We start from the raw sequence: 24,752 nt of genomic DNA, 5'->3' as shown, positions 1-24,752 counted from the left end.
TTGGCAACATGTATTGAGAAAACCTTACATGATATCATCAGATCTTTACCTGAGTTATTTCAGATGAAGCAGTAAAGAAAATTGAGTTAGTTGTATGGATAAACCTGATGTACCCGATTACTAAATGGTTTTATCTTGAAAGATGAAACAAATTAAATCAACCAACGAGTTGAACAATTCTAATAAAAAAGCTAAAAGTAACCATCTTGTTTTACCCTACTTTCCTACTTAAGCTGTACACCTTTCAGTTAGCCTTACTCTTTGATACCTCAAAATAAAGTGTACTTTTTCGGCTGATGTAAAAAAAAACCCATCAGAAAAGGAGAAGTACATGTACAACTGGAAAGGAAATCAAAGTATGAAAAATTAATATAATCACTTACCTTTAGCTTTTTTGGGGGCTTTCTTTTTTGGATGGCCGGGTGCACATTTCTTTTTGAACTGCTCTTCCTGCAAAAGGAAGAATAAACAATGGTGAAGAGAAAATACGTTAAATTATGGAAGGATGAGGCTTTAAATAATACATTACGGGCGGGGAGGGGGGAGAAGGTGATGGTGAGACAGATACATAACTGATACATAACTGAATAACACATATTCTTTCTGTTAATTGTCCTGGCATTTTCTTCCTATCTTCAGTAAGAATATGTTATGGGCAAAGGGAGGGGGCAGAGAGTATGTGTTGGTGAGACACAGGTGAAACTGAATAACAAATGTTCTTGCTGTCATTTGTCCAGCCATTTCCTACATCTGTAAACTGCTTGTTTACTTGACACTAAACCAAAAGGAAGAGAACTTACAAATAATCATCACACAATGTGAGGAAAAAGTTGGTAGTTCCCTTTTTAAAAAATCAGGTTAATTATCAAAGAAAAGTCCTATCATCCGGAGATTTAAGAATCAACAGTTCGCAGAATAAAAGTGTTATAAAATATTGACAAAGGTATCCAAAACTCACTGTTTCACGTGACTTCTTTGTCTCCTTGTCCAACATGTATTTCACCTCCTCCGAGAACTCATCCAAGTCTTCATCGTACATCTTTCGCAAAATCTGAGGAAAAGAGAGTCTTTCATTGCAATTTAAATAATAATAATCATAATTGCATTTATATAGCGCATATCCACAATCTATAGTATGCTCTAAGCGATTTTATTATTACCCAAGCAAACCCTCTGAGAACACTCAGAAACATTCCCGACTTCCTGGGAAACATACAGCACAAGCTGTGGACTGCATACACTCAAACACCAACAAACTGACAAGTTTTTTCGTTGTCTATTGTAAAGTACCCATTCTCACCTTGGAGAAGGGAGGAAAATTCATATAAGATAAGAAAACATACATCTTCATTGTCCAGATCCTGGCACATCGGTTTGATGTTTCACCATGTACACACATACACACATACAGGCACACAAACAAACATACGCAGTATGCTTGCACTCACAAACAGGCTTACAGTCACATGCATAATATAAATTAACAGTAATATAAACGATAATATTGTTAATGTTAATATGAAGTGCTTTTCACAAGGACACAATGCCGGGCTCCTGACGGGATCCGAAACCATGACTTTACAGTTGGGCGTCCAAGAGCCTAACCACTGAGCCACCGACATATATGAGGTCTTCGACAGGGTCATTATAATGTTAAGAAAACAATGGAAAGAGGGAAGTGGGGTGCAGTTGTTCGTTCAGGTGAGTGTCTTGGACAGACAGGTGAATGTAAGAGCAGGTTCAACTGTAGTCCAACCTGCTCTAACCTCCACCTGTAAAAGACAATTATTTGCATAAATGCAAACAGCTACTTCCCATTTTCCCCTTTGTGTTTTTCTTACATTATAAAGACAATGTGTGAGGTGATGTGCACCTAAGAGAACCACTTTTCTCCTCAACAATGGCGGAGGGAGGGGGGGGGGGGGCCAAGCACATCTTAGACAATTTCGAGGGAGCTCTCGTGACCTAGAGTTTAAGGTGTTCGTCTCTCATTCAATAGGTCCCAGGTTCGAATCCAGATAGCGACGGAAAATCTCCTTTAAAATTTTCTCCTTTCACATCCTTTCCTGCTTTCCTACAATGTTCTGTCGTCTGCTTTCGTTTCCATTTTCTGCTCCCACCCCCCTCACCTCATTTGCCCCCTCCTCTGGGTAGGAAAGATCTACACTTAGCCTTCTCGGACAAGGGCGAAAAATCACAGAGGTCCCATGTGCAAGTTGCGCATGTTAAAGACCCCTTGGTGGCCCCAAACCAATAAGAGTAGGCTTCCGTCGCCACCCGGGTAAAATTCAAAATTTCCTACCCACTGAAAATGTTTAATGTGTCCCCCGTGCTCATATGACCTTTTGTAATACACTTACCACAAAACCCCCCCCCCCAAGACAATTTCGACTGTATTTTAAAAAATCATGGTAAAGCCACAAGCAAAGGTGACTCACATCCTGCTTCCTCTGCATGGCTCGGTCCTCTGTTTTCAGCGTCATGTGGGCGGCACCCAGCTCTGGCTGCCTGTTCCTGGCCAGGTGAGTCACCAGCGATGGAGTCTTGTCACACCTGGACGGACCTGACTTGAGCTTGCGTTCTGGTTTTAAGGCATCTGCAGGTATATCGCCGTATGCTACATCCTTGTTGTTAATCCTGAAATATAAACAGCAATACATCGTCAAGCTGTTCAACTCTTCTAGGGAAAGAGAGCACAACTTTTCTAGAGAGATAAAAAAATCTTTTCATTCTTTGTACAATTGTACAGACATTATGCACAGTTTCTTGCTTTTTTTCAAAATGTAGAATTTGAATTTCGACATATTATTTTTTGAGCACAAACAACCGATACCACAGATAAAGAAACTGCAGAAGATATTTTTTATTTTAATTTTGGACTTAGTACCTCTGAACAGCTGGGTATTGAACAGCATCTAGGAAACTTTAATCCTTAAATCAACAAGATAAGTGTTAGTAAAGCCATCATTACCCTAAAAATTGTGAAAACATTATGCTGTTAAGAATTGCAAACTAATTTGTAAATTGTGATTGTAAATGATTTGTGACCCATCGACATTGACACATCTTAGATCATTTAGTAGGTGGGCTGCCTGTCAGGGCCCACATGGGCTGAGAGGGATACAATGTTCCAGTAGACAGACAGAGATGCTCCATTAAAAAACCCCACACCCACTAGGGAATTAAATACAGGGAGATAAAAAAAACACCTTTACAACTTGTTTTGTAAATATCTTCCTCCATACTGAAGTTTTGCGTTTCAGATTTGAACATAACATTTGGAAACCAAAAAGAATTTGTCCGATATGTATTTTAGAGAAGTCCATTGAATGGTTTTGCTCTATATAGCGCATTAAAAAAACAACCCATTTTCAACCTAGTCGCCATTTTCATAACATGACGCACCAGTTTGCATTAGGCCTACTACTAAAAGTTGCAACAATCGCGCAATATTGCAAGCTACAAGAGTCTAACAAGTCAACAGAAGTCTGTAGATATTATTTTTCCCAAATTTCTTTTGCCTGCTTAGATCATCGTTACGTTTAGTAAAGAGCAGAGAGCTTTTTGTATTGAACATTACCTCTCCAAAGAGGAATCATTTCCTCGATGACATTCGGTTAAGTGCAAAGCCCATTTTCACCCTGCGGGATATGTTAACTCCAAAAATGCTGTCTATTGGGCACCCCACTCTATTGTCTCAAGAAGCCACTTCTTAGTGAACATGTACAGTGTATGTGGCTTTAAAAACTCATGGTTTAGCAGGTCCTTGAGTTAGGGCGCCACTGAACATTTCGAACGACGCGTTAAAAATTCATAGCTGCCAAGTTTTCAAAATTAAAAAACAGATTTTCAACGCGCAGTCGGCGAAAGAGACCAGTTCTTACTTCAAAAAGATACCAAAAGACAACTTGTACTCAAATGATAAGCACACCACAGACACCTGCATGCTGTGCAGCCAGATTGATAAGATGGCAGGGGCATCCAATGGCAAAGATGTCTGGCTGGGACTCCCTAAGCTTTGTTATAACTCCATTGTTTTGTCCTATCATCACTGAAGCATTGTCTGAACTCAGAGAGATGCAGTGCATAAAAGGAACACCTAAGGTTTCTAATTCTGTCAATACAAGTTCTCCTATGTTAACACCACTTGATGGACCATTGTCATTGAGGACGTCGGCACACCTTGTTTGTAGAAAGCATGTTTGTTTGATAATTTCGATGTAGTGATGAAGTTGAATTCCTCTGAATACTTGGCACAGAAGGTGTGTTCGCGAGGTTTTGTCTTAGAACTGGTTGGTTTTAAAAACGCATCCATCACTTGAAAGCACAACGCATGTCCGTGATCAAAGAAATAGTTTTAGCTCCTGCGTGCAATCATCACTAAGGCTGCCGGCAACACACACACACGATGACCCGTGACCCGATGTGAATGAATGAGAAACAAAGAAAGCCCGTAGGCAGACCTGCCACTCTATGAAATCTAAAAATCAGGATTTTAGAGTAAAAAAATCAGGATCTAGAGTCTAGATCTAGTGAAAAAAATCCGGATCAACGGCAAATCAGTCATAAGGGGCACTGGGGAAAAGGGGGTGGGGGTGGTCCCGGTTCTTTATGAGGCGAGTATGCAAGACAAAGCTTTTTGAAAACTGAAAGACAGCATTATTATATGTTACTCGAATCGGAGTTTGATAGAGTGGGGGAGCGCAGGTAGCACTAAAGCTGAAACTCTCGTAGTCTTGAAAATAGCTGACACATAACTCCTATTATCCAGGGAAAAAGTCTGCTTTTTCATACAGTAACAACGTTAGACTTCCATCGCATATACACTCAAGGTACCCCCCCCCTCCTGAAAAAAGATCGCGCCAAGGTTGTTCATTTATTATTTTTCTTATTCCTTTCCCCTCAATTAGTAGATTCTACATGTATCACGGCACGCACTTTAAGCCCAAGTGTCAAAGCAATACCCCCCCTACCCCCCCCGGTCGTCCACACTGGTTAAGTCCCGGAAAACACCTCGATCATTGCGACCGGTATGAATGAACTTTGTTGACCCCGACAACCGACGGTCCCCGACACACGCGCTACTCACCACACGAACGAGGTCAGCGAAAGTAGATCTTGAGCGTATTTAAGTTTAAGTGGGAATTCAAAATTGATACTACTACTACTACGTCGATTTTAGTAGAAATAACGAGCGTGAGTCAACTAATAGATTCGGCATAGATCTAGATGCTTTAGAAAATTAGAAAATAGCGTTCCAAGTTCCAGCCGATAAGAAGTCCAATCGGCGCTTCCAAGCAAAAGAGATTGCAGAACTTTTTATATATTTTTTCTAAGAATCGGACGCAACGACAAAAAAAAATCAGAATACTGGCGATCGAAATCGGGAAAATCGGGATGCTTGAGATTTGGGGGAAAAAAAAATTAAATCGGGATGAGTGGCAGGTCTGCGTAGTTTACTTCCCGCTTTAATAGCGCATGCTCAATAACATTAATAACAAAGAAATACAGAAGGGGCACAACACGTGGAAGGAGGTCGACTTCCAGTTTAATTGCAGGGACCACTACTCTCGTCGTCTTGTTGACTCCTGTACTTCGCCTATCCGGTCATAAATGTTCTAATTTTTCTTGCTTGAAGCCAGTTTGTATTGAAACTAAGAGGGGGAAAAGTTGAAAACGTATTTTCCAATGCCAAAACGGATTTCCGTACTCAAACCCCAAAAATCGTACTAAATACGTTTTTTACGTACTACTTGGCAGCTATGAAAATGTGTCGAGTCCAAAGGAGGGAATGTGGAGCACTGCATCTAGGAATTTCAGAACGAAATCATTAGGTTTTTAAAATTTAAACTCTTTAACAGAAATTAAATATTCTTTAAATGTCACAGGGAACGAAAATTAATGTCAAAGAGAAAATAAAGAAAAAGGTCAACTAATCTTTTCACGACTTCCCCTGCAAGATTTTTAAACATTGGTGAAATTTGTGTTTTTGGGTGTAGTTTCTTTTAGCAGTTTCCGTTTTCAAAACATGTTTCTTCTTCGTGGATTTTATATCAAACAAATTCCTTTTGAATGAATTATGTCTGTTCCAAATTACAGCATTCTAGAACAATTTTAGGGCGAGATATTCAGAAAAAAAGTTGTAAAGTTGTTTTTTTTTATCACCCTGTACATGTATTCTGCATGAAATAATGAAAAGCCTTACCATTACATCTAAGACTCTGCTACTGAAAACTGTAGATATCATCTTCTGCCCTTAGTTCATATTGAAAATGTGTGTTATCTCTCCAACCTTTAGCTGATCAGGGAAAACACTGATAAAATCAAAGCTGGGCATAGCTACAGTATAATAGTTATATTAGCTTTCTGCTCACAAAGCAAAGCCATCCAGTAAAATGATGAACCAACAATATCAAACTCATAATATCCACTACATAATCTCTGTGCATATAATATATCCCAAAGCAAAAAACCCCAGTAATATTGGAAATACCAAATATTTACGGTCAATTGTCTCAACTATAGTTCATCTTCCATGTGAAACATTTTGCTGAAAGAAAACTCACAAGTCAGCCACTGTAGTATGAAAACAACCTCCCATAAACCCCTCTCCCCCCATTATCTAAGTACATATCATAGACCAAAGAGGACAAATATCAGCAACTTGGAGCAAAAAACAGTACCCTTTCTTTCCAAAACAGATAGAGTTTTCAAACAAAAATAAAAGGCTGTTGACAACATTAAAGGAAAAAGCTTTTGCAAAGATCTGCAACCACATACCTTCTCCTGAAATCTGACTCATCGTAGAGAAAATCTGAATCACGATCACTATCGTAGTCAAAATCTCTGCGGTATGCAGAACGCAGCTCACTGCCGTAACGGTTGCCTGGCAACGCAGTCAGTGGGCGTCTCAGGGGGTCTTCATCAAATCTATGGCAGGAGGAAATAAATCTGTTTTTAACATTATTTATCAAGCAGTTTGCAGTGGGAGGCTTGACAAAGTTATATCACCAAGGACACATGAGGAAAAACATGTTTGGCAATGATTTACTTGATTTACTTGAATAAGCTCTCTCATTAGCACTTAAAATGAGTTTTTAAGCAAAGACAGAATTTGAATTTTCAACCTTGTTTCCCTTATTTCTATGAAACATAAATGGGCATATTTGATATTTGAATAATTTCTAAAACAACCTGGGAATTTTCTAAAAATAGACAAAAATATCCACCACCAATATTTCAGCATTTAATATGATTTCATATTCCCTACGTTAAATACCATACAAACTTTTTTTTACCACTGTAAAATGTTTTCACAGAACCCAATGATTTTAAACGATTAATGTACTCGATTAATTGCACGGTACATAACTGCTGTAACTATTGTAAGTACTCACCTGCTATCATATTCAGAGCCAACATTTGAAGCTGCGAAAGCCACTTTTTTCCCTCCTCTCTTAGGCGACTATGCAAAGTAGAGGAGAAAGATACAGGAATCAATACAGTGAGGTCTTACAAGCTCGTAACTTCTTCTCCATAGCACCGACATCGGACATTCATCACACTATATAACTTTGAACACTGAAGTTAATTTGGACTGCTTTTACAAGCCTTATTTACTCTAATCTTAAGTTAAAAGCATCAAATACATCTTTTGCATTCTAAAGTAACTTAAATTTCGCCCCTAAAAATTAATAATATTAATACTAATACTAATAATCATAATAATAATATTTAAAAAATCACTTCTACAGCGTCCACTCCCTGGTGGCTCTAAGCACTTCACAATAAAACAGGATTTAAATCAACATTTGGTGAATAATGGCCCCTTTTACATACAATTCTTTCAAATACATACACCCATTCTCTGACAAAGAACATGTACACAAAAAGACAATCAGTGTGGCTACTGATCACACATGTTATTGGAAGAAGAATCAAACTAGTAAGTGCAATGGGATTTAAAGAAATGTGTTTTTAGTATAGATTGTGAAGCGCATAGAGCTTGCTGTTGAGCGGGGATTTGCGCTATACAAATGCTATCTATTATTATTTTTTCCACCAGATTCAATGTGGTCAAAGTAGGCATCTCAAAGGGAGGGAACTCCACACTGTGACAGCAGCTGTTGAAAAATCCATACATCCATGTTTAAAAAGTTTTACTAGTTTTACAGCCTCGCGACTGCTAACCTGCTTACAACAAGCACTTTGTCCCTAGAAAAATACCAGTGAATGTGGTGCAAACAGTTTGTGTGAGTTCAGTTCCAGAGCGGATAAGCATTTTAAAAATCAAGTATTTCCATCTGTCTGCTGGGATGCTGTATCCGCTCATTCTTTACGGATTTAGACAAGCAAAGGTGAAACAGCCTGACACCTAAATGCTCGAAATTGTGTTGATGGTGGCGCAAGATATTACGATTACCCGAGAAAAAGTTTGACTCTGCTTGACAATGCCTCACAGGATGAGCCCCCCAAAAAGACAAACTTGAAGTAACTCATGTCCTGACGGCACTGATTCTGTTATTGTGACCATAAACTAGCTGTTCATTCCATGTAAGAGATAAATGATTCAGAAAAATTTGAGACCTAGGAATATCTGACAGACGAGACAATGCTGACTACTTACCTGACCCCCAGTGTGTGCCGAGCCCAAGCCCAGGGCATTTAACTCTTTAGCAAGTCGCACGCCTTCATTGGGTATTGTGGGTCGGGGCCGGTCAAGACTGTATATAGAAATTGACAATTTAGACCATTTTGTGTGCAAGTGTATGTGTGGGAGGGGGAGCGAAGGGGGAGGGGAGAGAGAGAGAGAGAGCAGGGGAGAGAGAGAGAGAGAGAGAGAGAGAGAGAGAGAGAGAGAGAGAGAGAGAGAAAGAGAGAGAGAGAGAGAGAAAGAGAGGAACAGTACACTGATGTAATAATGGTCATAGTCATATAACGTTGGGGGAAAAAAGGCAAGATCTCACAAAAGAGACAGGAGAAAAGAGACAGCGATGGGAGACATGTCCCCGGCCATGTCAAAGTGTTTAGTCTAATGCTGGGTTCATGCAGTAATGCATGACGTAAGGCAATGTATGTACCCAAGATCCTAGAGGAACAAGGACAAAATACCAATTTATTTCACGTAAAGGCAAATAACTCGGGTACCCCATGTGTATATTTAATAAAAACACATTGTCAGATGGATGTCTACAAAAAAAAAAAAGAAAAAAAAAGGCTAGCTGCCTATCCAAAATCAATACAAATGATTTCCTTTCTTTAGAAAAAAAAAGATAAAGGCACTTTACCAAATAGCTGTGCTGAGTGGTTAGAATGAACAAGGCAAAGACATAATAACAAGGAGAAAACAGCTAGATCACATGGGGAAAAGGTAGATGAAGAATAAATGAAACTTAGATGACTGTTTTATCTTGTTGACAGAAAAAAAAAAGAGAAAAAACAGAACAAATCAAACTGTTGAGCTTTAGTTTCAGTAAGCCTTTTATGGCACTTCCAACACAGCTATATGTCACAGAAGTGCCAAAGATTAGATATGTTACAAGAGAGTGACCTACAGAGGAAAAAAAAAGGAGGAGAAACAGTAAGTAAGTGTATGGGTTTAATGCCCATCAATACTATCAGGTTCTTTAACTCATTCGCTACGTATTATTTTCGGCTTGTGGACGAATTCTTTTCGGGAGGGCGAAATGAGATGATGACTAGTGCGCAGTTCGCAGTTCTTTGGGGTCATAAATTCAAATAAATATCAACATATTATATACCAACATTTTCAGTGTGGTTTGTAGAATACACCTGCATTATCTATTTGCGTATTTTTCAACTTTGGTTCCTGTAAGAGGCGATTATGCAACACAATTGTGATAGGATGCAGATAAAATTGGAAAATAAAAAATTTCTAATCTCAGGTGAAACTAAAAAAACATGTTTGCACCTAGTCAAATGATACCTCAAAATAACCATAAATGTATATAGAACAGGAAAATATTGAAAAATGTGCAGTTATTTACATACATTCCATAATATTTGTACATTTGGATCATAACATCCGATATTGAAAAAAATTTTTTAAAAAAAATTTTGAAAAAAGGATCACAAACAGAAAAAAATACGCGTAACTTATATGGAATTATTCAGAATTGCACTTGGAATAAACCTATACATGTCTTGAGAGGTACTTTTTGATTAATTTCACCCAAAAGTAGTGATTTTGGGGAGAAAAAAATATTTTGACTATTTAGATCAAGGCCTAGATCTAGCACTCAAAAATATTGATTTCTCAATTACAGTGCACCGGCAATTTGCGTCCAATAGTATCAATATTATAAAGAAGACTCCTACACTTCTTTAGTGAGCAAAATAATTATACATTTTGTTGTGTAAAAGTACTAAGACTGGTGTCTGGGCTATAATTTGGGCTTCGCGATAAAACAAAGTCGAATAAACTACGAAATCATGTTTCAAAACTGAATCAAAACTTCCGATTTTCGGTGGAAACGCTTGACCCGGAAGTCAACATTATATTATGACCTTTCTTTTAACATGGATAAGTGGATTGGAATAGAAACCAAGCTAAAATTGAACGTCGGTTCTCGAGCCGCCGGGGGCGGCTTAACGTACTGACGGCACTTGAGCCGCGCCGCCCCCCACGGTCGGCGTAGCGAATGAGTTAAGAGGCAGTACCTCTGAATTTAACGTCCATCTCTGATAGGACCAAGCCAGATATTTTGAGAGAATTGAAAACAATACAAAACGACCCAAGTTTGAGAATGCCTATGAGATTCGAAACAGGGTCATCCACTACGTAGTCCAGCATGATACCAACTGAGTTAAAGGAGCGATAGGAACGATAAATGTTTCATAGGAGAGAAGGAGCAAGCCACTCCAGAGCACCAATCAACCACCCGCCAAATCACTTTGTGGCACTTACTACGGGTCTGTGACATCCAGATCTCGCTCTGTCCTCACTCGCACTGGGCTCGTCTCCAAGGCAACCCTTGTCAAAGCAGCTGTCTTCTCTACTAGGTGGCGGAGATCATCCAGTGAAGAGGAAAAGCCTTTTGCTGACAGTTCTTTTCTGATGAATAAATGCAATAGCACAGTGTGAACTCTTTGAGGACTCGCATTCTAGTCATCCAACAATGATAATAACAAACTAAAAACACTTTATTAAAACAAAGAGCAATATGTTTTGAAGTTAAACTATCTATTTTGAAGTTAAACTATCTACAACAACATTTAAGGGATACAAAGTCGGGGGCAAAATTTTAAATTTCATATAAAAACATACTTCAAGAACTGTTATCTTGACAAATGGTCTTTCCTATTTATAGAACTTTGTTCACTATGTGATGTGCATATTGATGGTACTTAGATAGTATGAATGTCTGCTTATGTGTTAGTGTTAATCTAAAGAGCGTACGTATACACGTTCATGAACATAATTTTGTGAAAAGGAAGGTATTGTAAAGAACCTAAAGCTGTATTGTATGGGAGTGGGCGCATCATTAATTCTGCATTATTATTATTACTAAAATCTTGTAAAAGTCTAAATCAACTACCTCTCCGACATAGGTTTTTCTGGAGTGAGCCTTGAATGATATGAGATAGGACCAACTGTGGAGCGCAGGGGATCTGATTTCTCATACTGAGGCTCTTTTCTGGGGGCAGGGAGTGATGAGGAGAAGGCTGCAGAAAGAAAAAAGACTAAATCAACTATTCTTGTAAACAAGTTTGTAGAATTTCTGGAGAAAAAAAATATCAAAAGATTGTTATAAAGCTTCACCATTAACAGTATGAAAAAGGAGCATATCAACTATTCTTGTAAGCAAGTTAGTAGAATTTCTGGAGAAAAAAAAAGAAATTAAAAGATTGTCATAAAGCTTCACCATTAACAGTTTGGAAAAAGACCATAACAACTATTATTGTAGCAAGTTAGTAGAATTTCTGGAGAAAATATTAAAGCAAAAAGTAATGAAAAGATTGTCATAAAGCTTCATCATTAACAGTTTGGAAACTAAAATGAAAGTTGTTTGAGACGTTATACTGAGGTTTTACGGTGTCAGTATTATTATTTTTAATCATTCCATGGTCAGCAAAGAGACTCTTCTCTCTCAAAACTACCAATACCAAAAACTCTACTGTAGGTCATGGCAGGACTCTACTCACACGACACGTTCTGGAGAGTTTCCTTGACTGCTGTAGAGTAAATGTCACCTCCAGCCCTGTCTGGTTTTGAACTTTCAACTGAAAATACAAAGGCATCAAAATGAAAGGTCAGAAAGACTATGAATTCTTAACACTTTGCCGCCTAATCTCGCCGATTGGTGGTGTTTACCACCCAGTTTCTTTGGATTTTTCCCAAAATATGATGGAAAAGTGTTAAGCTATCATACCATAACGTGTTTGTATATAAATAACTCATCTTCACAGAAATTCAGTCCATCTTATTCAAGGAGAAAAGTGGTAAACATAAATATGCAGTCCTCTTAGACACTGTCACTGTAACACATAAAAATAAAGCAAAGGAAGAAGTGGGAAGTGGTCATTTGTACTGGTGATACAGATGGTCATAGGAACAAATTCAACGATATGCATACATTTTTTTTTCTGATACTGAACACATTTATCTCAGCTTGTACAGCTTTCTGTTCTCAACCAATAGCACATTACACAACCATTGTAAATCAGCTGACACCAAAACAATTCTAAAACACCCCCATCCCCCATGACAAATCGAATATTTTATGTAAAGCTACCCCCCCCCCCCACAGTCTACATAAGTGAAAGTACTGCTAATAGTGTCCATCCATTCAACTCTTTTTTAAAATAAATTTTTCGTGAGCTATTGGTAGTACACAAACAAAAACATATATAGCATATAAAGCTGTTTTCTACACAAAACTTAGAGATAATCTATACATGTTTCAGCTTAACAATTTATTATCTCTGGGCAATTCAACGAATCAGAGACTGATCTCTTTTAATGTTGAAGGCGTAAAAAAAATGTATTCGCTCACACTACTGACTTTCACTTAGGTTCACTTCCTTTACAGACGATGAAAAAGTAGACAGAGTTTTCACAATCCCACTTTCAGATAATCATATGATTATTAACAGTAAATAGCATTTATGCTGAGGATTTTCATTTTCATAAAAATGTTGAATGCACAATAAGCCAAAAAGATATTCCATTCTAAAATCAGATGACACCTGTCAGATGATTTCATTGTCAATTCGTTGAATGCCTTTCCATCTTTGTGCAATTGAAGGGTCCTTTTTAGTTCATAAGAGATTGTTAAGTAACACACCAATGTCAACATAAAGAAACATTAAAATAATAAACAAAACTCAACGTGAAAGGGCAGGAATATAATAATATACATCTCAATGTGATCAGTGAGTTAGAAGTTTTAAATCAACAAGACTTTAGAGCTTTAGGTGAAAAGTGAAAAATGATCCCGAACAGCATGCAGAGAACTGTGAGCAAACACTTTCAGCTCACTCAGGACTCTCTGACCTGCCCTGTTGACCCTGCGGCCTGTTCTCGGGCTATCGTAATGATGGTACAGATGATGGGTGAACGTGTAGTGAACACTACCATTGGTGGCTTTCTGTTCAGCGACAGAGGCTGCAGTAGTCAATGTAGCTGCAGCGGCACTGGCAGCAGCGCCGGCTCTTTCCTCCCGCTCGCTTTGTTTGACCTTTGACTCCTGGTCACTCTTCTCCTTCTCTTCCCATGCCATCTGAAGTAAAGTCAACACACATGATGGTGATAATAATTATAATAATAATAATAATGACAATAAATAACATTTATTATATAGTACATATTCTTGCTTAGCAGCATGCATATTGCTCTTTACAAACTATATTATTACCTCAGCAGACCCTTGACAACTAAGAAACCTTCTCAGTTTCTTGGGAAGCATACAATAACAAAATTTCTCCAATGAGCTAAACATTCAAATACACACACTCAACACCCCCCAACTCTCCTTTCTACAAATCAAATAACTTAAAAAGACACGGGGAGGGGGGATGTGGCACTTCAAACCTCATAACTATAAACAAGTAAACAGTGGAGAAAAAAATGTAAATCCTACAAGCTATGAATAATCACAAGATATTTTAACAGCCCTGAAACCTACAAAAGTTAGCCATATTAAAAGAATTAGCAGACCATGCACCTGTTGTAAAACATGAACTCTATGATACAGATCATGCATAAAGCTTTTAAAGGAAACTATGCGCAGATCCATTCCAGAGATAACATATTAGTGTTACACAACCACATTCAGCAACAAAAGTATATAAACTCTGAATACATTTATAATTTGTTAGACCTTGATTTTACACCCTGTGAAAGCATTATGTAGCGAAGAAGAAATAATAATCAGAATTCAATACTACAAAAACAATCCCTCCGTCAAATGCCCCTGTATAGACAGACATACATCAACCCTAAAATACTTTCCTCTTTTTCGTTACATTGACGATGATGCAGAATTTATGAAAAATTGTTTACCTTGGGAGATGGCACCCTCAGAGACTCTGGCTGCTGTTTTTTGTCCCAGTTGTCGATGTCAAAATCTGAGTCAATGGTTCTCTCTGTGCAGAGACAGGAACAGCATACCTCAAGTAAGTGATCTAGGTAGGTGTGTAAGTAGGGTGGGTAGGTAGGTTGTTGGTGGGTAAGTAGGTTGTTGGTGGGTAGGTAGGTTGTTGGTGGGTAGGTGTTGGTGGGTAGGTAGGTTGTAGGTGGATAGGTAGGTTGTTGGTGGGTAGGTAGGTTGTTGGTGGGTAGGTAGGTTGTCGGTGGGTAGGTAGGTTGTTGGTGGGTAGGTAGGTTGTTGGTGGGTAGGTAGGTAGGTAGGTAAGTGTTTTATTCAGTGTTTAAGGTCATTGACCCACATCACATAAAACATACACATTTTACAGTATAGACTTCAGTGAAAATAGCATACATATCAATATAACGTTTTGAAATCCTTGACGACAGTAGTAAGTTCATACTGACGCACTGATTAACAAAATCAGATTATAACCAATTAATCATAATTTCTTTGGTGAAAACTTCAACATTTTCAACATGATGTTATGTCTCATACGAGAGAGGGATGCAGCAACATGCACTAAGAGATTAGATTTCAACCCACACCTTTTTATTATTGTGCATGTCTGGATGCCCACTGCAGCAGTGAACAGTGTAGTGCTAGCCTTCAGATCACAAGAAAATCAGTGAAGATTCTAATTCCTCACTTCACAGCAAATTCACATGACAATTGAAAGACAAATGAAGGAAGACAGAGTTACATTTTAATGTCATTTCTCTCATTAATAAAATACTTCATCCTGACAAGCAAAGCATAATTTGCTCACATTAGAGATATAGAAAGGGATAACAACAGAACTGATAACTTTCATCTCTCAATGAGCCTATTCTACTTTACAGTTGATTTGTAAAAATATGACTAAGATAAGGGAAATTTTACAATGATAATTCCTTAAAAACTCCAGTATTTTGAAAGCCAGTTTTGACAATTTTTTTTTTAAAGGAAAGTTAAAAGCACAAAAAATTGAACGAAACAAGGTGAGTTATATGACAGCAACTCAGAAAATAATACCTGAAGGACACAAACTTAGCCTTTAGAAGGTTTAAGCAATGTACCTTATGTTTAGGCAGATAAGCACACCACTTTAGGAGAGGAAAAGATGCTTTTATCAGTTGACAGCTGTGGAATTTGTGATCATAACAAGCTAGTTGCTATTATTTCCTTAAATTTTCTCTCTGGCATGCTATGTATCGTCAGCAAAGTCTATAACTTCTCTTCCTCCTTGGATGTCAAAGGTCATCATTAATTCATGATAGACAATCTATTGTAATCATCATCATAATCATTATTCAGAAAATAGTTACATCTGAATGTTTGACAAATGCTGAAACAAGTGAATTCAACTCACGGCCTAACAGTGACTGTGAGTCGTCCGGTTTGATAGGAGATGGTGCACGCTGTGAGAAGCTTCTAGTGCCACTGCCATAGGTCATGGCATACAGATCCTCATGACGGATCACTTTCTTGTTTTCTGTGAAGAAAAGAATAGACAGACTGAGCAGAACACACTTTTGACAAATGATATAGAATATGGGGTCACATGTTAGTAATGAGGACATAAGTATCACTATTCTTTGAATTTGTGGCAACAGAGATGAGAACCTAAAAACAAGATCTTGGTACGTCCCCCCCGACCTTCCACCACAAAAAAAGAAGTGTTACACCTACCGAAATAATAAAATCAATCAACCCCCCCCCCCTCCCCCCCAATTTATGGTCAATCAAAATCATTTTAAAAATCATAAATGAAAAAATGCAACACGTCCAGTTTACAGTAAGACACTGATTCAAGGGAAGTGCATAAGATTATTTATTTTACTTTACGCGTCTCATCACCTGTAAGCATATAATATCAAATGCATTGTCTATATTATGAAGAGAGCCAACATATAGAATACTTGGTACACTTACCATTTGTGTTTAGACTTGCGGTGGTCTTCTTTCCACTCGGAACTGTTTTTGATGGTTGTCTCTGAGACAGCGTCCTCCCTCCATTGTTGTTGGTTCTAAAACAAAACAATATAAAAGATGTTGCAAGCAGAAAGCACAGAGACAAATACTGAATATTGTTTGCCTAAAGAGTATTACTGCAATAAAACCAAAGAAATATACTACATAAAACACACACCGAAAACGGGTCCATAGACAGAGAAACAGAAATGCGAACTCAAAAAGCCAACGCTGTAACCTACCAGCTCGCACCCCTCCAAACATCTCCATGGACACAAAGAGACAGCTTATCACCTCAATATTCATACCAACATTATGTTATCAGTGCAAGACCTGGACTTTAAGCAAAACCCAAGAAAGCAAAACGAAATGTCTCCGCAAAACCCTTAACAACACAAGACGAGACAGGCACAAAAACGAAGAAGTAAGAGCAGCTATCGGCACTGAGTCCTGCCTGCGTTACATAGAAAGACAGAGGATAAAATGGTTTGACCACCTGTTACGCATATCACCTGACCAGCCAGCCCCGAGAGCCTACAACACCAAGCACTCAGGCTATAAAGGAAGATGAAGGCGACGCAAAAGGTGGATCGAGGGGTCAAGGAAACCCTAAGAAAACACAACATCACAACTGAAAGAGCTGAGAAGCTGGCCTACCATAGAAAACAGCATCTCCCCTCGACGCCTAACGGCAACAGAGGATGAAAAAGTAAAAGTAAGTAAGTACACACACTGGAGATGTTCTCCAAAGCTTCAATAGGTCCAGTTTGACTTGCAATGTCATTTCTATTTAAATATTTAAAAAATGTAACGGGTATGTTATAAGAAATAAAGGACACCACATTTGCTAATTTGAGTAAAGTACGTTTGTTTGAGTAAAGAGAAGAACATCAACACACAAATGATCATTTAATACACAAAAAGTAAGACAGACAGAAAGAAACAACAAAGGAACAGTAAAGAAGTATGACGTACCACTGCCCTGCAGCCATCCATGACAACATTTGGTCACTTTTAAGCACAAGGGGGCTCTCCCGATAAATGGTGTTTGGAGAAAATCGAAGTTAAAGCTTTTGGATCCTTATTCAGTCTCATTAAAAGACAAGGAGAATTTTCTCTATAACCAAACAAATATACACACCAATGAAACCAAACTTCTCCCATAGGTAGGGCAATGCCCACTTTTGGTGCAGGTCAAGATTTCTGGAAACCCCTGAAATCTGGGTTAACCCGCTTGTCCTTATAAGTGACCATTGGTAAAGCATTAATTAGTAAGTACATTAATAACATATTTAGGTGGAATTCTTGATTTCAATGACATGTGCGCATTTCACAAACATAAAATGAACTAGCACATGATGCTGTCAAGCAGGAGAGGTAAAATATGAAACACCTTGGAAGATGCTGAGACTCCATATGTATTAACTCTCTACAAAAAAAATTTGTAAGATGACAGGATGGAAATAATAGGAAATGAGAGGAGTAGGACTCTTCAACGTATTAGGGGAAGCTTCAGTAGATTGTTCAACGTACTTGTTTGACAAAGCTGATCCAACTTTGGGTTTTTCTGATTTGGTGGCCTCCTTCTTTTTCATCTGCTTGCCGATATCTCCAAGGGGAGACTTAACTTTGAAGTCCCCCAAATCAGATTCTGATAAGACTAAAGACCTTGTTTCTGGGGAAAACAACACCAAAGCAAACCCAATAAAGACAACACATCATGTTTCTAGATGAACCACGACTATTGAATAACAGACACAGTTTGAACAGGAAAATTTAATAAACAGAATAAATCACTGTTTTTATGCCAAAAAAATTGAAATAGACTGATTCTCTTAAAAATTTTAAGTCAAAATAAAGCAAAAATCTTGCCACGTTTAGAAACACAGGGTTGCATCCTCTTCCTTATTGTAGAGGAGACAGAAAGCCAATATAGTTGTACCTGCTTGAACAACCATCTGTCCTAGACAATTACCTGTATAAATAAAAAACATCTCCCACTTCCCCTCCTCCTGTTTCTTCTAGATTATGACACATAAACCTGTCTAAGACAATCACTTTTCTTCTTAAAAATGGGTGTCTGTCTTCGACAATTTTGATTGTAGTTCTAAGGTCACTGGATCGACCTGACTTGACACACTACATACCATCATTGTCTGTGGGGCCGTCACTCTCAATCCTGTTGATGACATACTCCAGCAAATAGGAAAAGATGTCCAACAAATTGGATATGGCTGTGATGTCTCCAGCGACAATGTCCACTGCACGGATGTGGCTGAGGCTGTCTCGCACGACGTCGGTCGACAAGACATCAATCACGATCTGACAGTTGTGAATTTCATCTTCCCTGGACAAAGGCTGACGTATTATACCTAGAAAGAACATATCATTTTGTGTTACGCCGTGGTGGAATCCGGCGCTCCTCAAATTTTGGGCATGTGGAGTTATTGGTATTATCTTAAAACTTGTTCAATTGTCTTGCTATCGGTGAAAAAAATGCCCATCTATCTTGAATAAAAGTCAAGATATTTGAGGTTGAAGAAGGTGGGGTCGCCTGGTTTCAGAGGTGGCATAAGCGTGAAAATGGCTGCCAAAGCTTGGTTATTTCCATAGCTTGACAGTCCGTTGAAACTGAAAACGTACATTTTTTTAGGCTTTATTCAACGTTTTTCAGTAAAAATCCATCCAGAAATGTATTCTTAAATAGACAACAATGGTGTTAAGCCAAAAAACAAAAATTCGATAAAAATTACCAAACTGGTAGAAAAATGTCAGTTTCTTCAATTTCATAATTTTGACGAGTTCCTGATTTCACCATGCTGCCTCACATTTGTTTTTAGAGTTTCAGAAAAGAGAAACACAGCCACACAACAAAAAGGTCAAATAAGAGAAAAATCAAACAAAGCTCACATAGTTGTTCTACCAGAGTACAATTTTATCAGCAGAACAATAATTTTCTCGTTTTAAGCTTGTTTCTCACAAATATTTTGCAAGCAAAACACTTACCCTGGTCTTTACATTCTCTTCTATCATCAAATCAAGAGAAAATACTGTTACATATAACAGTCTTAACCACTTATTCACTACAATGTCTTTTTTTTTTTAGTAGAGGTTTTACGGTGCTTGCAACATAATGTCATAGAAGTGCCGAAGATTAGAGGTGTTACAAGAGAGTAACAAACACAAAAAAGAAGGTGGGGAGATAAGGACGATACATGTTTGATAGGAAAGAAGGAGCAAACCACACCAGAGAACCCGCCAAACTACAATGTCTAAAGTTCTTGAAAATCTTGCACTGATACCCCAGATCAAGGTCTCAACCATTACCAATGTTTAGATACTTTTCCTGATCAAAACATCTCACAATCTTAATCCCATTAAAAAATAAATAGTCTTAAAAGTATGGGCAGGCTGGGGACTTCAAAAGCATAAGGCGAAATCAAAGTTACAAAGGATATTTGATTAAAAATCTTACCAGGTAATTTGTCACTAAACAGACTTTCATACAATACTACGAAGAGGGCTGCGCTGATATCCTCTAGCTTCAGAATCTTTGTTGGGATGTTGAACTCAGACAGAAGGTGATTTGCAAGGGTGATCACAGCTGCAAAATTGAAGACTCTTCATTTACATGAAAAGTTCATAATTATAATTTATATTACAAAAATTAAAGCACAAAAAACATAAAAGCACACTTAGCAAGATACATATTTCGAATAAATAAATAAATAAATACTTCCTAAAATCTAACCACAAAATAAAGTGAATGAAGATAATGAATCTAACTGGAAATGTTTAATGACACACTGCTTCTGGTGATCAGTTTATCTTCAATCTGACAACCTCTTCAACTGATTCCGTCCATTCGGCCGCTGACAGCGGCTCTGAGTTTTTCCGCTGCCTCCATTCGACCGCTGTGAGCAGCTCAACGAAATCCAAAACAAAGGTGCACTTTTTAACATAGTTCCTACTTTTTAAGTTGTCGAAACGAAGTAGAACTTGTAAACAAACCTGACCTCAATCTCTGAGCGCCAATATCGATCGAAACTCCTTGGAATTCTTGCAAAAATCGTTGTTTTGTTGTCGCTATGTAGGCTACATCTAAGGGTAAACAACACGAAGCCTGGTAAGGCCCTTCAAAGAAAGATATTCAACTAAATTTGTGAAATTCTTGCATATAAATGTTTGCTAGGGTGGTATCGCCACAGTTTTGTGTTGATTCCTATGGATTATAAGGACTTGTAGAGCTGAGAAAATGCGGTAAGTTGAAATTTTCGAAGAGCTGTTGCGCAATTTTTTTTTCTCCTTCGTTTTTGTCTGAAGGAAAATGCAATACAAACAGATTATAGGTCTTTGTTATTGATATAAACAGATTCTTCTATTTATTCCCATCAGTTTGGTATATGACAATACCTATTAGAGTAACTTAGAGCTTCACAGTAATGCATTAAATAGATGCACCCCAGGTCTAAAACTGAACAGGGAAAAATAATTCTGTCCAGAGTCTGAAAAAATCAAGGACGGAATCAGTTAAGGATAAAAAACTTAACCAACAAAAGATAATAACAAAGAATTGTAACCATGCTTAGGTTTTAGTCATTTTCCTGAGATGTGGTCCCTCTTTCCAGTTTAGTAACAACAATAGTAAAAACTGTTATAAACATTGTGGACCAAAGTTCTGAAACAAGCACAAGGTCACTGACAGGTACAGTAGCCACTATTCTTTACTGACCGTCATGAGAGGGAGGTTCCGATGGATCGGCGTCAATGATGCAGAGGTCAGCCATCTGTACAAATACGAAAGAGAAATAAACCTGAACAGTTATCTCTGAATACGAACAAAGCTGCAAAATGCACCCACCACCCACCATCAAAACGAAAAAAGTGCAGTGAGCTACTAGTAATAACCCCAAACATGCACACATATAATTGTATCACAGTACACATTGAAACTTTACATATTAGGAAAATGGGGGCAAGGAGGAGATTGAAAGAGGCCCAGAGTTTGAAAGAGTGGTCCTTATTTACTATATGAGGATTAAAAAAAACCCCAACAGCTTCTAACAGCATGAAACGGTTGTAGTTTGAAACAATTTATAAAAGGTTAAAGTCACAAATATCAAACAAATCATGACAAATACACAATGACATAACACGGTAACCTTGTTGGAGATCTACTACTATTAACAAAAACAAACATATCATGCTTACATTTGAGTGGGGACCACACACCACTAGCTAACCTCAACCAGACACGGGAATCTGATCAGAGAGGCAACTTCATCCTGTGAAAATGAATAAAAAGTAATGCAGCCTTCGGTAAATTGTTTTATCATTAAAAACAGGCATACAATACAAAATGAATTTCCAGAGTAGTGCAGCCTTCAACATATATATATATATTAGCATTGTTTTATCATTAATGTCACGCAAGCAGCCACCCATTGTCAAGGAGAAAAGTGACCGTATAAGACAGGTGGCCGTATTAGGTAGGACTGATCAGGATGAAGGAAACAAACCCTTTCTTTCAGAGGCCGCCGCATTGCTGTTGTTGTTAATAGTTGTTGTTTTCGCTGTTTTTAAAAATTCTTTTTAAAATTTTGTTTCTGCTTTTGAGCAAGGGTGACAATAAAACGAAATGTGTCAGACAAGGAGGACCGAGTGCTATGGTAAAACAAACACATGGGTCGACACCACTCTGAGAACGAGCGATGTTTCTGTCACAAGTTCATGTTGACGTCCAATGTTACTTTGTTACAGACTAGGTAAACAGTGACCACTCATCTCCCTTACGATTTGTATGAGTTCTAGGTGGGGCTTATGGTGGGTTATGAGGGATCGCACGCTTACCTCACCAGCAGCTGAAAATTTTTTACCCTTTGGTGAAAAGTGGGACGGGCCTATGCAAAATGATTGGTTGGATGGACTACCTAACAACAACGACAAGTGATTGGATTATGATGGCTCGCCCACAATGCCAGGGGCCAATGCATGATATATGACAAAACGTAATGGAGTCACTAAAGAGGCCGTCCAAGACAGGGATTATTGTTTGGTGTGATAGGGGTTGTGTGTTAAAATATGGTGGCCGTGACCGCGTTGGGCAGGTTCCTGTTCTACACAATTAAATGATAAAAAAACGCAAGGGGGGAAATGGAAAGTGGCCGTTTGTACTGGAGGCCGTCTTAGAGAAGTGGTGGCCATGGAATGTTCGACTGTATTTGTATTGAATAAAATCAATTTCGAGTTATACAGTCTAAACACTCAGTTCCACAAAATATTACCCACATTTAGAAGCTGGCCATTTTTCGAAAATATGAGCCTCCATGACCATCATTATATCATCATCCAGTGCCAGATCTGCGGCAGACATCGGCGATCATGATTCTCCATTCATTCCTTTACTCGGATGCTCTTAAAAAGCTATGTTACCCTGAACTTTCTCAGTTATCCATTTGTTTAGGTTCCCTAAGTAGGTTGCTCTGGGCCTACTCCTTCTTCATTTGCCTTCAATTTTGCCAGCGAGAGCTAGATGTTCAAGACCTTTATATTAAATGCCGATTCAGGTATCCCAAAAACTGCATTTTGGTCATTTCCTGATCCAGCCACCATGATATAAATATTGATCCTGACCAGAAAGGACAGTAATTTAATTGCATGCTAGCTGGGAACTTGTGACATTTTCAACTGCATCCATTTTACACAAAAGTTTAGTAGTATGAATTGTAGGCCTTGGAAACATCTTTGGTGCTCAGATATTGAAGTATTTGGGACCTACAATTCTGAACTACAGGACAGTATATTTTAATATTTTATGCCCCGAACCCCCCCCCCAAAAAAAAAAACAAAACAGAAAACAAAAAAAAAACGGTTAAAATTCTAGCAAGACGAAAATAGACTTTAAATTAAATGCCAGTCCTGAGTCCCCTTGATTTTGATGGTCTACCTGATATAACTGTCACAGTCCACTGTAATCTGTGTCAATAAATGGTTAGAGATGGTCTGGGAAAGGGTAACAACAACTTATGGTTAAGGTTAGGATCCTAGGTGGTACATCATCAAGACCAAGTTAAAACAGAAACATCTTTAGATCAGGCCATGTCAGGTGGACTGGCACCAACATTTCATTTCCGTTATAATAAATGCTGTGTCTATGGAATTCGGTCAAGTGTCCTTTTAAGCTCCTGTGTATATTCAGACACGTGTGTCCTTCAACCCTAGCATGAACACCAGTAGGCTACAGTAGATTGTAGGTTTTTTTCTTTTTGAGAATGACGTGCCTCTCATTCTTTTTGGACTAGCGCATCTTTGCAGTTGCTTAAAATTACATTCTATTTTTCTATTTATAGAAAGACGAAAACTAGGCCAGGGCAAGATCGAATCTGGGATCGATTCTTTCGAGTCCAAATGAGGACTCAAAGAATCGATTTTGTTCACAGACTCAAAGCTTCGAGTCTGTCCAGGGGCGATGCCTCCCGTCTCCTTTTTTAGCCTTGTTCCTAGCCTAAATTCCGAGAATCGAGGCAAGAATCTAAATCTCTATCGCACTACAGTCATGTCGTGTCGTGCGATAGGCCTAGGGCTGTCCCACCCCACAGTGGAGTTTTTGCTTCAAAACAGACACCGCACCAGGACAGGATTGATCCGGCGCATAAGACGGCTTCTTTGGCCTAGGCGGAGTTAAAAATGCATCCCGAAAATTTCTTAAATATTGGCCACATTTAAGAAATAATAAGATTTTCGAGATCAGTGACCCAAAATTAGCAAAAATTACGCGGGGAACGCAATTTAATGCCCGATTACCAAGTTACATTAATTTTTGTGAGTTTTGTTTACTTATGTTTTTTTTTTCATTATTTGAATTTGGCGTGCACTAGGCCTAGAATCTAGATACATTAGATTCAAGACTGTGTCTTCAAGGTGGATGAATCGAGGTTGCATGTGCCTGTGCTCTGTTGCTTTGTATTAGACAAAAGAGAAAGAGAAAACAGTATTAGATCATCCTGTCCCACTGATGTTTTATAGCAATTCACAACTGCTCGGGACTCAATGCAACTATTATGCAAGAAACTGCCAGTCAGTCACTATCAATTGTCTCACGCAATAACCCCTCACCCCACCCAACCTTCCTCTTCCCCGCTATGAGTGAATGCTAAACAAGGCCTAGGCCTACTTGTCGTGTCTACCGCC

General features: G+C 38.3%; 1 protein-coding gene across 1 annotated transcript in view; it reads right to left on the bottom strand.

Annotated features, from left to right (window-relative positions):
* The window catches only part of LOC101862752 (centrosomal protein of 95 kDa), a 36,245-nt gene that overhangs the window by 10,018 nt on the left and 1,475 nt on the right, over positions 1–24,752 (bottom strand). The window contains exons 2-19 of the mRNA XM_005106069.3: positions 21,774–21,847; positions 21,295–21,349; positions 20,038–20,166; positions 18,710–18,934; positions 18,096–18,237; positions 16,524–16,618; positions 15,961–16,083; positions 14,525–14,607; positions 13,598–13,742; positions 12,166–12,243; positions 11,559–11,685; positions 10,928–11,074; positions 8,627–8,723; positions 7,398–7,465; positions 6,781–6,930; positions 2,439–2,637; positions 959–1,051; positions 384–450 (exon numbers count right to left, since the gene is read on the bottom strand). Coding sequence (XP_005106126.1) covers positions 384–450; positions 959–1,051; positions 2,439–2,637; positions 6,781–6,930; positions 7,398–7,465; positions 8,627–8,723; positions 10,928–11,074; positions 11,559–11,685; positions 12,166–12,243; positions 13,598–13,742; positions 14,525–14,607; positions 15,961–16,083; positions 16,524–16,618; positions 18,096–18,237; positions 18,710–18,934; positions 20,038–20,166; positions 21,295–21,349 — 2,023 coding nt within the window. The 5' untranslated portion in view covers positions 21,774–21,847. The remainder of the gene's footprint in view (positions 1–383; positions 451–958; positions 1,052–2,438; positions 2,638–6,780; positions 6,931–7,397; positions 7,466–8,626; positions 8,724–10,927; positions 11,075–11,558; positions 11,686–12,165; positions 12,244–13,597; positions 13,743–14,524; positions 14,608–15,960; positions 16,084–16,523; positions 16,619–18,095; positions 18,238–18,709; positions 18,935–20,037; positions 20,167–21,294; positions 21,350–21,773; positions 21,848–24,752) is intronic.

This window comes from Aplysia californica, unplaced genomic scaffold (assembly GCF_000002075.1).
Source record: "Aplysia californica isolate F4 #8 unplaced genomic scaffold, AplCal3.0 scaffold00510, whole genome shotgun sequence".
NCBI lineage: Eukaryota > Metazoa > Mollusca > Gastropoda > Aplysiida > Aplysiidae > Aplysia > Aplysia californica.
This window is presented reverse-complemented; position numbering and strand designations above follow the sequence as displayed.